Consider the following 16,061-nt stretch of genomic DNA (forward strand, 5'->3'; position numbering starts at 1 on the left):
GTAGCCAAGTATTCACATTACATCTGATGTTTTTTATTGTTTTTTAGACCATTTGGACAATGCTATGAGTTTCTAACGCTACACACAGTCAAGAAATACTTCCTTCCAATTATAGAAATGGTTCCACAGTTTTTAGAAAACTTAACTGATGATGAACTGAAAAAAGAAGCAAAGAATGAAGCCAAAAATGATGCTCTGTCAATGATAATCAAATCTCTAAAGAACTTAGCTTCCAGAGTCCCAGGACAAGAAGAAACAGTAAAAAACTTAGAAATATTTAGGTTAAAAATGATACTTAGGTAAGGCACTCTTTCTGTTGGAATGGTTATTTTTTTGTCTGTCTTTTTGCATTTCTTACACTTAATATTTCTTACAGATTATTGCAAATTTCCTCTTTCAATGGTAAAATGAATGCACTAAACGAAGTTAACAAGGTGATATCTAGTGTGTCATATTATACGCATCGGCATGGTAATCCTGAAGAGGAAGAGTGGCTTACAGCAGAGAGAATGGCAGTAAGTTTTTGTTCTTATTACCTGAATTAGGTTAAGACTTTTTTTCTTTAAATGCAGTAGTAATTCTTCAGAGATAGAGTAATAATGTACATTACTTTATGTGAATCCTCATTATCTGGTGTTATCCAAAGTCATGAAAATTAACTATCTTCATAATTAGTCACAGTAATTACTAGTGTGTCATAAGGGTTTTTATGCTTTGCTGTTGACATCACTATATTACCATCAGGATTGCTATTAAAATGTATTCAGAGATTTATAAGATCTGCAAAAAATTATTTTCGAAGTTGATCTTGTGTGTCAAGGTGTAGCACAATTTAAAAGAATTCTTTTTTTAAATTGAACGTAAAAATAGATGTGTACTGAAGTTGACACTTTTTTGTACCACTATAATTAGTACAGCATTAATTTAAACAAAATTACATGAGTCATTTCTCAGAGAGCAATGTTGATAATTACAAAAGAATTATTTAAACAGTTCAAATTAAATTTTGAAAGTGATTGCCCTACATGTGGGTCTTTAGTATACATCCTAATTGTTTGACCGAAAAACTTTTCGTAGAATAGTTTTGTGATAAGACTTTTATAAATTTACCTAAAGATATATTTTTATAGATACAACGGCTCATTCTGATTTTATGTTAAATACATTCATAATCATTTTTTAAATTTAATATACAGTCCATACATTCACTTGCTTTGAGTGCTGGTTTGTCCCTGAGTACAGATTTGAGGAATCCCTGAAATAGAACCTTTATCAAGTTCCAGCATGCTGCATTTTAAGATGTAATTGCTACAGATGTTTGCTTTAGTGAGAGCGAGAGAAAGAGAGTAAAAAGTTCACATGCTCTCCGGGTTTAGTGACTTTTTTTCCCTGCTGTGAAATTCATAATCTGGAGAAGTAATGCTATGGGGCAGGATTATGCAGCGTTTGCGCTATATGTACTATATAAGTGAATAAGTGGCTCTTGACACAACTGTGGGATTAGGCATCTCAAGCAGGATTGACTCTTGTTAGAAATACTCATTTTTTAAAAAAAATTTTTGCCAAAAATAATCTCTTTATACTGGAAAATATAAAGTACAGGTGATAATTGAAAAACCTTGTTTGTCCAAGTCTTACATGAGGTGCCAGATTGACTCTTCTAATTATATAATCAAATATAGCAACTCTGAAGGAATGGCCACCTTCTCTCATTCCTTTTTAGTTCTGGCACTCAGTAGACATTCTGCTGATGCCTCAGTCTGAACGAAAGAGCTGGACTACATTGCGTTCCTTGCACTATATCAGTGCAACCTTTGAAATCATCTTAATTTTTGTCTCCACTTCTTAAATCTTGCTTGAACTCTTTTTTTCTCTAATTCAAGTAGAAGTTGAGGCATTTAAAGAGGTGAAGCTGATTAAGGAGTACCCTTTTCAGAATATAGTTCATTCCCTGATGTTTTCCAGTGTTCAACCATCCTCTTGTTATGTAACATGCTATGCTATAAGTGTACCAATTGAGTTACAGAAAGGTTACACCTGAGTCACTGAAATGTCTTCAGTGGCTCCAAGCTACTGAAAAAATGTATCCCTGGAAAAAGTAGATGCTTAGTCTTCCCCCGTCCCCTTACACTGGAAGCTGTATGAGAATTTTTATGTTCAGATTTCACTGTTGCGCTTTGCTTGAAAAACATTTGTAGTGAAGTATCCTTGTCCACTGAAGCTACAAAGCATGGGAATTATTGCTGACCTTGCCTTCAGAAGACAGCTGCAGGAAAAAAAATCTTATTTATTACAATGGGTAGGGAATCAGAATTGTATAAAGCACTGACTTGCTTTGATTTGGGGGGAGTGGTGGTATTGCATTCTAGAAATTGGAAGTGAAGTATAAATATCCTTCCCTTTTGGTGTGTGTTACCTTTATAAGAGACAGAATGATGATTTCTGGCTTACATTTTCCGTTTAACTTTAACTATCTACTTCTCAAAAACTTCAGTATTTTGAAATTGTATTTTAATTTAAAATTAGGAATGGATCCAGCAAAATAATATTTTATCAATCGTATTACGAGATAGTCTTCATCAGCCTCAATACGTAGAAAAGTTAGAGAAGATTCTTCGTTTTGTCATCAAAGAAAAAGCCCTCACTTTGGAAGATCTTGACAACATTTGGGCAGCTCAGGTAAGGAATTAAACTATTGCCCTGTCCTTAAGCAGGATTGATCTTACTTTATAGCACCTCTTTACAATTTTAAGTCAAATCATGACTTTTATTCAACATAGCAAATGGCATGCATGTTATCAAATAAGGAAGGAGGGTATTGGATTTCATGTAGACGAGAGGGTGCTTTGAGATTGTGTTGCTGGTGGTGTGCACTGGTATATACAAAAAGAAATGGGGGAGGAGATCTTGAAAACTAAATTTAGACTACTAGGTGGACTCAAGTCCAGGATCTCAGACTGCCTTCTCAGATGTGCTACAAGTTCATTGGGCAGGACTAACTAGGCAGGAGGTAATAAATTCTAAAGGCATAGATGATAAAATGGTACGGAGGAGGGATTAATATATATTAAGCGGCGTGTGATTCTAGATTCTCTAGCCTACCAGTGGACAAGATGAGGCAATTAAAGATAATGAAGTAGTGTAAAGCATTTAAAATGAATATTTTGTCTTAGTTTTACTGTAGAGGACAAGGGAGTTTTTTGAGAGTGCTTTAATTTTCGCTGAGAACACATACCATTTCCCATGAAATCTCGAAGGCGTGGTCTACACTGAAACGTTAAGTTGACCCAGCTATGTTGCTCAGGGGTCGGAAAAATCCACACCCCTGAGCAGTGTAGTTAGGCTGGCATAGCCCCCTATGTAGACAGCACTAGGTCAGAGGAAGAATTCTTCCAGTGAGCTAGCTACTGCTTCTTGGGGAGGTGGATTACCTATGCCAATGGGAGAACCTTGTTCGTTGGCGTCGTAATGTCTACAATGAAGTGCTATGATATTGCAGTAGCAGCAATGGATTTGTGCCGCTGTAGCATTTAAAGTGTAGGCAAGCCCTAAGAAGAAATTACTGGAGCAAATTAAGTGCAATAAATCTGAGAGCCAAATGAGTATTCTGAAGCTTCTGAAGGAAATAAAGTGTGAAACAGTGAATTCTGAACACCCGGTATATCCATAAAACTAGTGACTGTTCCTGAAAGCTTGTAGTGTCACTAGTGTTCTCATCTTTTTAAAAAAAAAAAAAAGACAAAAGGAAGAGTCCAACAATTACAATGCATGCTCACCTCAGTTCCAAGGAAACTGATTCAGCCTCTTGTTACAGCACTCAAATAAAAATACAGTGATAAGATCAAACCAGCACGTGTTGTGGGGTACAAGGGAAATCATGCTGCTTTAACCTGTTAGGAGATCTAAAATATTTAGCTTTCGGTATAACATTTTCAAGTGTCTCATGAATTCCTGCCAACAGAATTAGTTCATGTAGGTTTGGGGAGTAATACTGAAGTCTGCAAGCAAATACTAGTGCTCAATGGCAACAGATTGAGTTTAAGGGAAGTGTCATGAGGGGAGGGAATTGGTGTTGGGACCCCATCTTATTTTCCTTCATTAATGATCTAGAAGTGGGAATAAACAGCATGTTACCTAGAGGGTCACAGGGTTCATTGCTTCTGCAGGCTGAGCACATTGCACACACCGGGGTCTCTTTCCATTCCTTGATTCTCTCTCACCCACCTCTATTTCAGGGACTCCCTGCACCCCCTCCCTGACCCTCTCCCTCATGCAAAGGGCTCTGTTGCCCCTCCTTCCCCTCCTTCTGCTATGAGCCCGCTGATATCTCCTTTCTGCCACATGCCATGGGCTGAGTGCCCACATTCTTCTTCCCCATTCTAGGGGCACTGTGTGGGCCCCCATGCACCGTTCTTTCTTCATTTTATTGTCTGGAGAGAAGTCATTCATGGTGTCAATGTTTTAAACTTTATTGGGAGGATGGACAGATGGGGTGCTAGGGTGGAAGGTGTTAATGATTACCGTCAACTGGTTCTTTGATTCAAAGATTAGACAGAGAAATGCTGTCCAGTTCATTGGCGTAAAAACTCACAAGTTTCCCCACTGAAAATTCACAGATACTAAGTTGAGAGGTGTTGCAAACACCATTGAGGACAGAGTAATCCCCTCTTCTGTGTTTGTGGTGTTTATACTGTCCTTTGTGCAGTGACCTTGTGTTCATAGCTGTCCATAATGTGAAAGGCACGCATCATAAATAGTAACAAAAAGAATGAATAAGTTCAGAAACGGGGCTGAAAATAACAAACTGAGATTGACTTGGGGAAAATAATCATAAACCGATTCAGTGGGAGGAAAGAAGCTAAAAATCAGAAATGCCAAAAATAGGCATTGGCATGATAGTGGATAAATTAGATCTGAGTAGGAAAAAAGGCCAAAGCCACTTTGGACTGGTGATTGCATCTCTCTCCATATGGTGTTGGTTTAATGGCAATGAGATGTTAGCATTTAAATACATGCCACATTAATACTAGAAAGACGACAAATTGGAGGGAGTTCAAAGAAGTCCAGAGAAGAAACTGGAGGAATTGATTTAAAAAAATTGAGATTTGAATTGGTCAGCAGGGGGACACTAATTTCTAAAAAGTTTGGTCGTATTCAAATAGATTGGAATTATTTAAATTTAAAATTAGGAGTAGATTTATTGAATCAGGAAAATTAAAATTACTGAACATTTGGCGTATTCAGCAGTATGACTGCCACAGTCACTCCCTCTTTTTTTAAAATCTGGACCATAATATGAAAGTAAAAGTCAGTGGATAAAATTTAGAACAAATATAAAGTAGTAACACTGCACACCATATAATTTTAAGATACTGAATTGAGTACTGCAAGGGGTGAAGTGAAATACTGATGCAGAGTTTACAAAATAGTGAATTTCATTACTATTAATGCATTAATTTTTAACACTGAATGAGATTGACAGTATCTCTAAATTTTGTTTGCGAAGCTTTACAATTTACAATAATGGGTTAGTCTCGCAACTCTACATATTAATTTTTTGAAACGTGTCTGCTTAAAATAATGCCATATCAAATCAGACTATTGGTTCATCTAGTCAGGAATCCTCATGCTTGATAGGCATAGAACACAAATAAGGCATCTCTTTTAGCATTAAACCAGAAAAAAATTGGTTTCTACCTTTTCCCTAAATCAAAATGCCAACAATTATTGGTTAAGCCTCTCTCTTCTCCCCCCTCAATTTCAAAAAGTCTTTATATGACACCTCTCTTACCATGGCTGTTTTCTGATGCACTGCTGATCAATGAGTAGGTTCACCTTTAGAGTGCTGTCAGCAGATTTTTAAGGAAGGCTTTCAATTAGCCATCCTCCACTACTATCTCAGGAAGACTTTAAGATACAGTATAGAAATATTGTATTGAAAATCCATTTAGACACAGAACAAAGCAGCATGATGGAATATGGATTGAAGTGCAGGACAGCTTGTTTCAGTTAGAAATTTCAATTTAAATTCTTTGCAGAAATCATTATCTTCTACATAAAAGTGTGAAAAATCGGGCAAGCTTTGACCTACAGATTATTTTTAAACCCAATCCCTCACTAACTAAGGGTATGTCTATACTACCTGCTGGATTGGCGGGCAGCTATCGATCCAGCGGGGATTGATTTTATCGGATCTAGTCTAGACACGATAAATCGACCCCTGAGTGCTCTCCTGTCGACTCCTGTACTCCAGCTCCGCGAGAGGCACAGGCAGAATTGACGGGGGAGCTGCAGTAGTCGACTCACTGCAGTAAAGACACCATAGTAAATCGATCTAAGTACGTTGACTTCAGCTACATGAATAATGTAGCTGAAGTTGCATAACTTAGATCGATATTCTCCCCCTCCCACTTCCCACCCCCCCAAGTGTAGACCAGGGCTAATTTCACCTGATATTTTAAACTTAAACTAACAAAATAAAACCAGACAATCAGGTTACACTGAGGAAATCTATGTAGTCAAAGTGGGTTATGCTTTGGTGGTGGGGTAGTAATCCTTCCTACCCATTTCAGGTAATCATCTGACAAATTTGAAGTGTTATATCTTACTATGTTTATCTTAGTATAGATAGTTACAAATGTTAATTTTGTTTCTCTGACAGGCTGGAAAACATGAAGCCATTGTTAAGAATGTACATGATCTTCTTGCAAAGTTGGCTTGGGATTTCTCTCCTGAACAACTTGATCACCTGTTTGATTGCTTTAAGGTAACACTGCATTTTTCAGCTGTTCTGTTACTGTAAATACTGAATACAGTGAACTTGCCTTTAATGTACTGGATGAAATAGATTAGTATTTTGATTGTGCATAATTTGCTAAAAGCATTTTTATATATTCAAATTACCACAGTAGAACTCTTTAAATTGTCTGTCATACTCTTTAGCAGTCTCCGCAGACAGGGGACTTCCCTTTGCATGTAGGTATGAACAGGGTTGTAACTTTTGTATACTGCTGTACTGTTTAGAGCACAGTCTGGGATATTTTCAGAATATTTCTTCTGAAATAAAACAAATATTTAGACTATGGCATAATCTACACTCGACAATTAGGCTGGTTTAACTACATTGGTCAGAGGTGTGAAAAAAGCACACCCTCGAGTAGCATTGTTAAGCCAGCCTAAGTCCGCATGTGGACAGCATTAGGTCAACGGAATAATTCTTCTGTTGATCTAGCTACTGCCCCTTGGAGAGGCGGATTACCTATGTTGACAGGAGAATCTTTCCCATTGGTGTAGGTAGTGTCTACACTGAAGCTCTACAGCAGTGCAGCTGTGCTTCTGTAACGTTTTAAGTGTAGACATACTCTACTTGTTTTATTGACAACTTGTTTATCTAGTTTCCCTTGGCTTTTTCAGCTAATGCATCTTCATTGTGTCTTCAAGCTCAGTAAATTCAGTTTTATTCCTTGAACACTATCATTTCATTCAGAAAGTAAATTTAAAAGTGAAGCTATTTATCGTTCCCTTTTTGTAGTCCAGGGTCTTGTCTTCATTTGGTGGGGGGGTGGGAAAGGGGTGTTTTTTAACTCAGTTAACTCGAGGTAATATCCTAGTGAAGATAAGGAAGTTGTAGTAATTCTTCGAGTGCTTGCTCATGTCCATTCCATATTGGGTAAAACCCACATTGGGACCTGTGCATGTGTCCCCGCTTCAGTGGTACCGATCCCCATCGAGAGGGATGTCCTGCCAGCGTTTGCCCACCCAAAGCCGTCACGCCTCAGGATTGGAGAGGAAGGCTCAGCTGAGCCCTCTTTGGTACCCACGCCAGGGGCACTGATTGAGGGACTTGAGGCGTACCTCGCTGGTAGATTGGTGCAGGCCCTCTGAGGCACGTGCCACCTGGCAAGAACTCTGGGACCAGCCCCGACCATCTCCAAGGGCCCAGGGCCGATCAGACACCAGAGACCACCAGTTGCTGGGCCATCATCGCCTGTCTCCAAGAAGGAGGTTGCCCTACTCAGGACAATCCTCCTGGCCACTGGCCTGTAGTAGCTCACGGTCCTGTTCAACGTCCCGGTGCCAGTTGAGGAGCGTGAGGCGTGGATTACCAGGTATCCACCGCAGCTCTGCCGAATGCTGTTGGTCCCCGAGAGCCCGACCAAGACAGCCTTGCTGCAGAGGGGGGCAGAGAAGCACTCCCTATCTTCACTGGCTGCAGTCACACTCTCTGCCCCCAGCCCCAGACTTGCCCTCTGTGGCCCCAGCCTTAGCCCCTTTACCCCTGTCTGCAACAGGCCACAAGCCACGGTCTATTTCCCAGCCCCGTCTTCCCTAGAGAAGGGGGCAGGCATGATGTGAAAAGTTTGGGGACCACTGCTGTAGAGGGAGACTCAGTGCTATCACACCCGATGACTAAAAGACTCCTCAGGGGTATAGTAAATCTTTTCCCACAACACCAACTCCCTACCCCCATGTGAGACCTAAACCTGGTATTGAAAGGACTGACCATACCCCCCTTTGAACCCATGGCTACCTATTCACTTACATAACTCTCAGTGAAAATGGCCTTCCTGATAGCAGTCACCTTGGCTGGGAGAAATAGTGGCACTGATGATGCATCTCCTCCTCTGCCCCCTGGTATTATTTGGAACAAGGTTATTCTCAGACCACATCCAAAATTCATTCCTAAAGCAACCTCCCCTTTTCACATGAACCAGTTGATTCACCTTCCAACCTTCTATCCCAACCCTCACCAAGACAACAGGGAGGCTATATTACACACTCTAGATGTCTGGAGAGCCCTAGGCTTCTACCTGGATAGGACGAAGGGTTTCAGGAAGCCCACTAGACTTTTCCTCTTCATTGCGGAAAGATCCAACGGCTCAGCAGTATCAGCCCAGAGCCTCTCCAAGTGTCTCTCTCAAACTGCATTAGACAGTGTTACTACATTTGCAGTCCAACCCCTCCAGATACTATTCATACACACTACACAAGGTTGGTCGGTCTCATCTGTCGCAGCCTTCAAGAATGTCCTTATCTGAGAATTTGTAGAGCAGTGATATGGCCATCAGTCGACACCTTCGCACAACATTATGTGATCAATGGGAACTTTGCCTCCGATACCATCTTTGGCTCCTACAGTACTGTCGTCTGTAACTGACCAGATTCTGAAACCCCAGCCCTCCAATAGGGGCACTGCTCGGGAGTCCTTTACATGGAGCATCAGTAGAAACACTACTTGAAGAAGAAGTTACTCACCTTGTGCAGTAACGATGGTTCTTCGAGATGGGTCCTTATGGATGCATCAAAATCCTGCTCTCCTCCCATCCACTTCAGAGTTCTTGTCAATGACTCTGAGGAGGAAATGAGGGGTGTTAGCCCGTGCACCTAACATGGTGGGGCATGAGGAGAGAGCGCACAGGTGCAGGCCTAATGGACATTGCTGCCAAAGTTCTCCAATCACCAGTGCAGGGACACAAGCACACCTACAGTGGAGCACCCATAGTGACACATCTTGAAACAGCATCATTACTGCACAAGGTGAGTAACTTCTTACTACTATGCCAATAGGCAGATCCCTAATGATATGATTTAAAAAAAAAAAAGCATTTCAAGTCTTAGTACAGTATCAGTATATGTAAATTTGGTAAATATACTGAAACTCTTGTTGTAATGTCTCACAGTGGTATAATTTTGTGATGGAATGACAGACTTCTAAATTCTGAGCTTTTGTCAGTTTGTTAAACCACTTACTTTTAACTATTTGTCCTGGAATATTAGTGTTAAGAGTGATTTCTCAGATGTTTCCTTCCCATTGTCAAGCTAACTTTTATTCAACTAAGGGCAGTATGTGTATGTATATGTACATGTCGGACATGGAAAATTCTGTATTTCAAAATATTTTATTGTATTTGTATACTTGCAACTATATGACATGCACTAGCTTTATACTGAGTGATGCTGAAATTATTCTCATAACATATTTTTATGCCAAGTGCTTTTGTGTAATGACATTCAGGAATGTTTTGTTTTGTTTTTTCTCTGCACGTTTTTGAAGGGGTGGGTTATAGTTGCTTTTAAAAGATACTGACATGCATACTTGGATCTAATAGCCACCGTTAAAAGTATAGGGCCCGATTTTTCAGTAGATCAGTAGGTACTTCTGCACCAGCAAGTTTGCGCCTGCTTTGTGGGATCCAGTTCTCTGATTTGTGTGTGCAGTTGACTGGATAGGTGCTTCTTTAGTCAATGTTTTCATGTAAATAAAGGATTCAAATATATATTTCAAATTTATTGAAAGTTAGAACCGTATTTACTAAATTATTCAAATGAGTACTCAGAAATTACATTAAAAGGAAAGTAAATGTTAATATCATTTGTGGCCTCTTTTAAGAAAAGGGATGTGGAGTAACTTATTTTGGGTCAGGTATGCTAGTAAAAATTTTTGTATTATCAGGCAGTCTATTGCATCAGAGAGATCAGTATTATAACTATTAAATGATTAACAAGTAACATTTGAATGATTTACTAGATGGCTTTTAATTATAAGCAGGGGAGTCTTTAGAAAGCAATAACAAAAAGCAGCCGAGGTCCACTCCATTTTGGTTACTGTTTAAAATGTCAACAGTAAATGATTTATCAGCTGTTTCAAAACAATGGAATGTATTGATGTTCATAATTAAGGAACCCTTAAACCCCAGAATTTCTTTTAATTCTTAAAAGAACTTTGTTGTACAACAGTAATCACTGAAATTTGTGCTCTTAATATGTGTCTTTTATGATTGACAATTAATTAAAAATAAATGAGGAGGTTATTTTCACAGTATTCTTTTGTAACTGGACATGTCATAATGTATAAGATCAAACGTAAAAATCTGGTGGCTTTTCATTTTGAATGAAATTCTTTGTTTACCAGGCAAGCTGGACAAATGCAAGCAAAAAACAACGGGAAAAACTACTTGAGTTAATCCGTCGTCTTGCAGAGGATGATAAAGATGGTGTGATGGCACACAAAGTATTGAACCTTCTGTGGAATTTGGCACATAGTGATGATGTACCTGTTGATATCATGGACCAGGCTCTTAGTGCCCACATTAAAATTTTAGATTACAGCTGTTCACAGGTAAGAAATTGATTGTGGTTTTATTAGGGCATAAGAACTACCATTTTGAGTCAGAGCATGGTCTGTTTTGCTCAGTATCCTGTCTCTGACAATGGCCTGTACCAGAGCTTGAGGTGGGGTGTACAGAATAGGGCAGTTGTGAAGTGATCCACTCGGTCTTCCACTCCACTTTCTGGTAGTCAGTATGGAGTTGTGTCCCTGACCGCTTTGGCTAATAGGCACTTGATGGACCTATCCTCCATGAACTTAACCAGTTCTTTTTTCAACTCAGTTGTAATTTTGGTCATTACAACATCCTATGGCAATGAGTTCTACAGGTTGTTTGTATAGTGTGTGGAAAAAGTAGTTCCTCTTGTTTGTATTAAACCCTTTGCCTATTCATTTCATCCAGTGACCTGTGGTTTTTCTATTGTGGGAAGAGGTAAATGACACTTCTCTTTTCCCTTTCTCCACGCCATTCATAATTTTATAGACTCCTATCATAATCCCTGCCTTACTCGTCTCTTTTCTAAGCTGAACAGCCCTATTATTTTTAGTCTCATTTTGTATGGAAGCCATTTCATGTCCTTAATCATCTTTGTTGCCCTTCTCTGAACCTTTTTGAGTTCTACTGTATTCTTTGAGATGGGGCGACCAGAACTGTACACTGTATTCCAGGGGTGGGTGCACCATGAATTTAGGTAGTGGCATTATGATATTTTCTGTCCGTACTTCTCTGGGGTAAGCAGTCTTAGGTGCTCTGTAGCTAGACACACACCAGGTTGAATACCCTGCCTGGAGGTTAGGCCTCTGCCACGTGTTCAGCCGGATACTACTTTTCCCCCCACAGTGCGTCACTCTTTGCTGAGCAAGTCCCTAGTAGCTCTCTGGGGAGGTTCATGCCCAGTGCATTCTCCTGGGCTGCTCAGGTCCCTTGCCTGGGAACAATTTCTGTTCCTCTTTCTCTTTGAGCCTCTGCTCACCAGGGAGGCATCACTGGAAGTAGCTTCCTAACCAGGAGTCTTGGGGGTTCTCTCCTTGGAGCTTCCTGTGTTCTGGGGCTCTTGACTGAACTCTCGTAAGTCTTTATTAGGCCCATGTGTTCCTTAACTAATTAACTGCTTCACAGCCACCTGGTTTGGTTCATTCTTTTTAGCGGAGCCTGTCACAGGTAGGCTGAGTGCCTGACCTCCTCAGAGCTCAGTTACCCTATGACACATGGTAACGTGGGAGTAAGAGGTGGTCCTCAACTGAATTGGGAGGAAAAAGGCATTTCCCCGGTCAATTTTAAATTTTTTGCTTTGTTTTCTGGGTAATCCTTGACTCTTTATTGGAAGATAAAGGAGATAAATGGGAAGAACCTAATTGACCATTTATTCTTACTGATGTTTTCTAAAATAAATAGTCAATTTTTAAATCTCCCACGTTTTTACATGCCTCTAATGATTTCATTTCCCTTCTGAGTCTTTTCTATTGCTATATCATTTGTGAGATGGGTTAGTCAGAATTGAATATAATCCATTTAAAGGAGTAATACTGATTTATATGACACATTTTCAGTATTCTTCTCTATCCCTTCCTCAATATTACTTGTACCAAAGTATATATCATACTACATATTCAGTATCTGGAAGTTGCTAATCCTTCCATGTGCAGTGGCACTGAAGAATATTATTAGACCAGTCCTTGGTTTCTTCTCTTTTCAGAAAAAGATACTGAAACACTTGTTCTTTGGCCTAGTAAGGTCAAGGTTCTAAGCATGATTACCAAAATCAGCACCATTTCAGATGCACCTGTTGCCAACATCCATTATCAACATCTGGTAGTTTTTCTAGTGTACTCAAATCCTGCAACTACTTTGATTCAGGGCAGACTCCTGGCAGGTTTGTGGAGATGCAAAGGGAAAAGAACAAATTTTAAAATTCATGGAACTAATATGTAGAATGAACAAATTGCAAATTATGGATCTGTTACACCATTGAAGTCTTCTGCTGATGCCATGAGCCACTTGGACTTCCCTCTTGTGATTTGAAATTTCAGAGCTCAATAAAATTAGTCTGATAGTTCAGTTACTTGTTTCTTCTATATTTATGCACGCACATAGATAGAAAAATAAAAATGGATAAAGCAGTTTTAATTTGTTTTTGATGTATACTAAACTGTGAAAACTTGCTTTTTAAGGATCGGGATACTCAAAAGATCCAGTGGATAGATCGTTTTATAGAAGAGCTTCGCACAAATGACAAATGGGTCATTCCTGCACTGAAACAAATTAGAGAAATTTGTAGTTTGTTTGGTGAAGCACCACAGAACTTGAGGTAAAGAACTAATGTGAATGGGATAGAGTTGTGGACAACGTCCTAGTTTTTTATAAACTAGGATAGGTAATGAATTTTATATTTGTTGAAGCTTGTTTTTGCTGTTAAAATACGTGTGTGCGCGTGCGCCTGTATAAACCATTTAAAAATTATTGGATTTAAGCATTCAGGCACAAGAATAAATCATTGACTACTTTATTACTTCAAGTGTATATAGACTGTTAAACTGAGATGTTACAATCTCCTAATTACACTCTCATTGGGCTGTGTGACCTTGAGCAATTCAGTTCATATCTCTGAGTTTTCATTCTTCAGCTGTTAAATGGGGATGATCATAGAATATCAGAGTTGGAAGGGACCTCAGGAGGTCATCTAGTCCAACCTCCTGCTCAAAGCAAGATCCAATCTCCAACTAAATCATCCCAGCCAGGGCTTTGTCAAGCCTGACCTTAAAAACCTCAAAGGAAGGAGATTCTACCACCTCCCTAAGTAACACTTTCCAGTGCTTCACCACCCTCCCAGTGAAATTTTTTTCCCTAATATCCAACCTAAACCTCCCCCACTGCAACTTGAGACCGTTACTCCTTGTTCTATCACTGCTACCACTGAGAACAGTCTAGATCCATCCTCTTTGGAACCCCTTTTCAGGTAGTTGAAAGCAACTATCAAATCCCCCCCCCCCCCCCTTTCTCTTCCACGGACTAAACAATCCCAGTTCCCTCAGCCTCTCCTCATAAGTCATGTGTTCCAGTCCCCTAATCATTTTTGTTGCTTTCCGCTGGACGCTTTCCAGTTTTTCCACATCCTTCTTGTAGTGTGGGGCCCAAAACCGGACACAGTGCTCCAGATGAGGCCTCACCAAAGTTGAATAGAGGGGAATCATCACGTCCTTTGATCTGCTGGAAATGCTTCTACTTATACAGCCCAAAATGCTGTTAGCCTTCTTGGCAACAAGGGCACACTGTTGACTCATATCCAGCTTCTCGTCCACTGTAACCCCTAGTTCCTTTTGTGCAGAACTGCTGTCTAGCCATTCAGTCCCTAGTCTGTATAATACTTCCCTTTCTCATAGTGGTAATGAAAGTATAAATTCATAGATTTTAACCTTTCTGAAGATAGAGGCCATATAATTACCTAATTAGAATCACACAGCTCAATTACCTTCGGGATTTTTGTTGATGCAAAATGACCTTTTCGGGGGAATTCTTGACTTCTTAATAAGTTGTTTAAGAAAAGCAAATTGGAGATTACCCAGAAATTTCCATTAGTTAAAATTCTCTAATTGTAACAGATTGGTTCTTTGCTTTGCTTTTTTCTATTTTATCATGCTTTTCTGGAATAAAAGAAAGTGAAAGTTTAGCCTAAATCTTTTTTATATATTAACTGTTTAATAGGATCTGTTGAAATTAACAAGCTTAGTTTCACTTACTGTGTCTCCTCATCACAAAAATATCTGACCCCTCAAAACTGAAAATTTCAGTATGGGTGCTGAAGTTTCTGCAAACTCCAACGTTTGTGCTTGTGTATGCATGTTCCACTGTTCCTTTGTTTTACCTGAATAGTTCTGTGAGCAGGCAGAGTATTCAAATGAGTTTCAGTACCCTGTCTGCTTACAGGAATGGATAAGACTGAAAAAATTGAGGGATGATGTGCAATTTGTAACAGATGATAGCATCACTTATTTTTTCTTGATGGGTTGTCATTTTATTTGCTACTGCTACAGCTGATGTCAGTTTTGCAAAGTACTATAGGATATACTTAGCATGAGTGAACAAGAGTAAGAATAATACCATTCACATACAAAGCTTTGTGCTACCATTTATGTATTATATAGTGTGTAATAGATATTAATATGGTGTGCAATACATACATATTTGCTAACAGTGGATATTTGTTTTTCTCAGTGCACATTATCACTTGAGTCTCTGGAATTTGTTTTTCAAATCAAACTCCTAGAACAATCAGAGATGTTTGTGACAATTCATTTGAAGAACACTGCATAGAGTGTTGCATGCAATATTGATGTATGCAATCTCTATGATGATGTATCCTGCTTCCCACTTGGGTATCTGAGCCATTGGCAATTAAAGGGCTATTTAGAAAAGATAAGGGCATTGAGTTCACAGCAGGATGTTAAGGTTAAATTTAATTATCTCTCTTGCACAGGAGAGATTCTCTTCAGGGGAATGGCCTAGGTGTCATACTTAACTTGCACATGAACAAAGTTTTGAGAGCAATATAAATATAAATGCATCCAATGAAGTGAGCTGTAGATCACGAAAGCTTATGCTCAAATAAATTGGTTAGTCTCTAAGGTGCCACAAGTACTCCTTTTCTTTTTGCAAATGCAGACTAACACGGCTGTTACTCTGAAACCTATAAATACTTGGATAGTTGCTTTCACAGCAGACTTCTTACTACAAGGAAAAGGTACACCTTTTGGGAAACTTAGGGCATGTCTGTGCATACAACACTGCAGCTGTACCGATGCAGCTGGGCTGCTGCAGTATGTCTGCTGAAGATGCTCTATGCCGCCGGGAGAGCACGCTCCCATTGACTTAATAAAATGACCTCTGCAAAAAGCAGAAGCTGTTTCGGCAGGAGAGGCCCTCCTGCTGACGTAGTGCTATGCACACGAGTGCTTA

General features: G+C 39.4%; 1 protein-coding gene across 5 annotated transcripts in view; it reads left to right on the forward strand.

Annotated features, from left to right (window-relative positions):
* The window catches only part of USP9X (ubiquitin specific peptidase 9 X-linked), a 204,023-nt gene that overhangs the window by 63,826 nt on the left and 124,136 nt on the right, over nucleotides 1-16,061 (forward strand). For 4 of the 5 annotated variants that reach the window (XM_073358612.1, XM_073358602.1, XM_073358592.1 and 1 more), the window contains 6 exons: nucleotides 48-299; nucleotides 377-515; nucleotides 2,527-2,679; nucleotides 6,662-6,766; nucleotides 10,913-11,119; nucleotides 13,280-13,416. In XM_073358612.1, the coding sequence (XP_073214713.1) occupies nucleotides 48-299; nucleotides 377-515; nucleotides 2,527-2,679; nucleotides 6,662-6,766; nucleotides 10,913-11,119; nucleotides 13,280-13,416 (993 nt within the window). The remainder of the gene's footprint in view (nucleotides 1-47; nucleotides 300-376; nucleotides 516-2,526; nucleotides 2,680-6,661; nucleotides 6,767-10,912; nucleotides 11,120-13,279; nucleotides 13,417-16,061) is intronic. The other variant, XM_073358632.1, reaches the window with a different exon arrangement.

Source organism: Lepidochelys kempii, chromosome 1 (genome assembly GCF_965140265.1).
Source record: "Lepidochelys kempii isolate rLepKem1 chromosome 1, rLepKem1.hap2, whole genome shotgun sequence".
Lineage (NCBI taxonomy): Eukaryota > Metazoa > Chordata > Testudines > Cheloniidae > Lepidochelys > Lepidochelys kempii.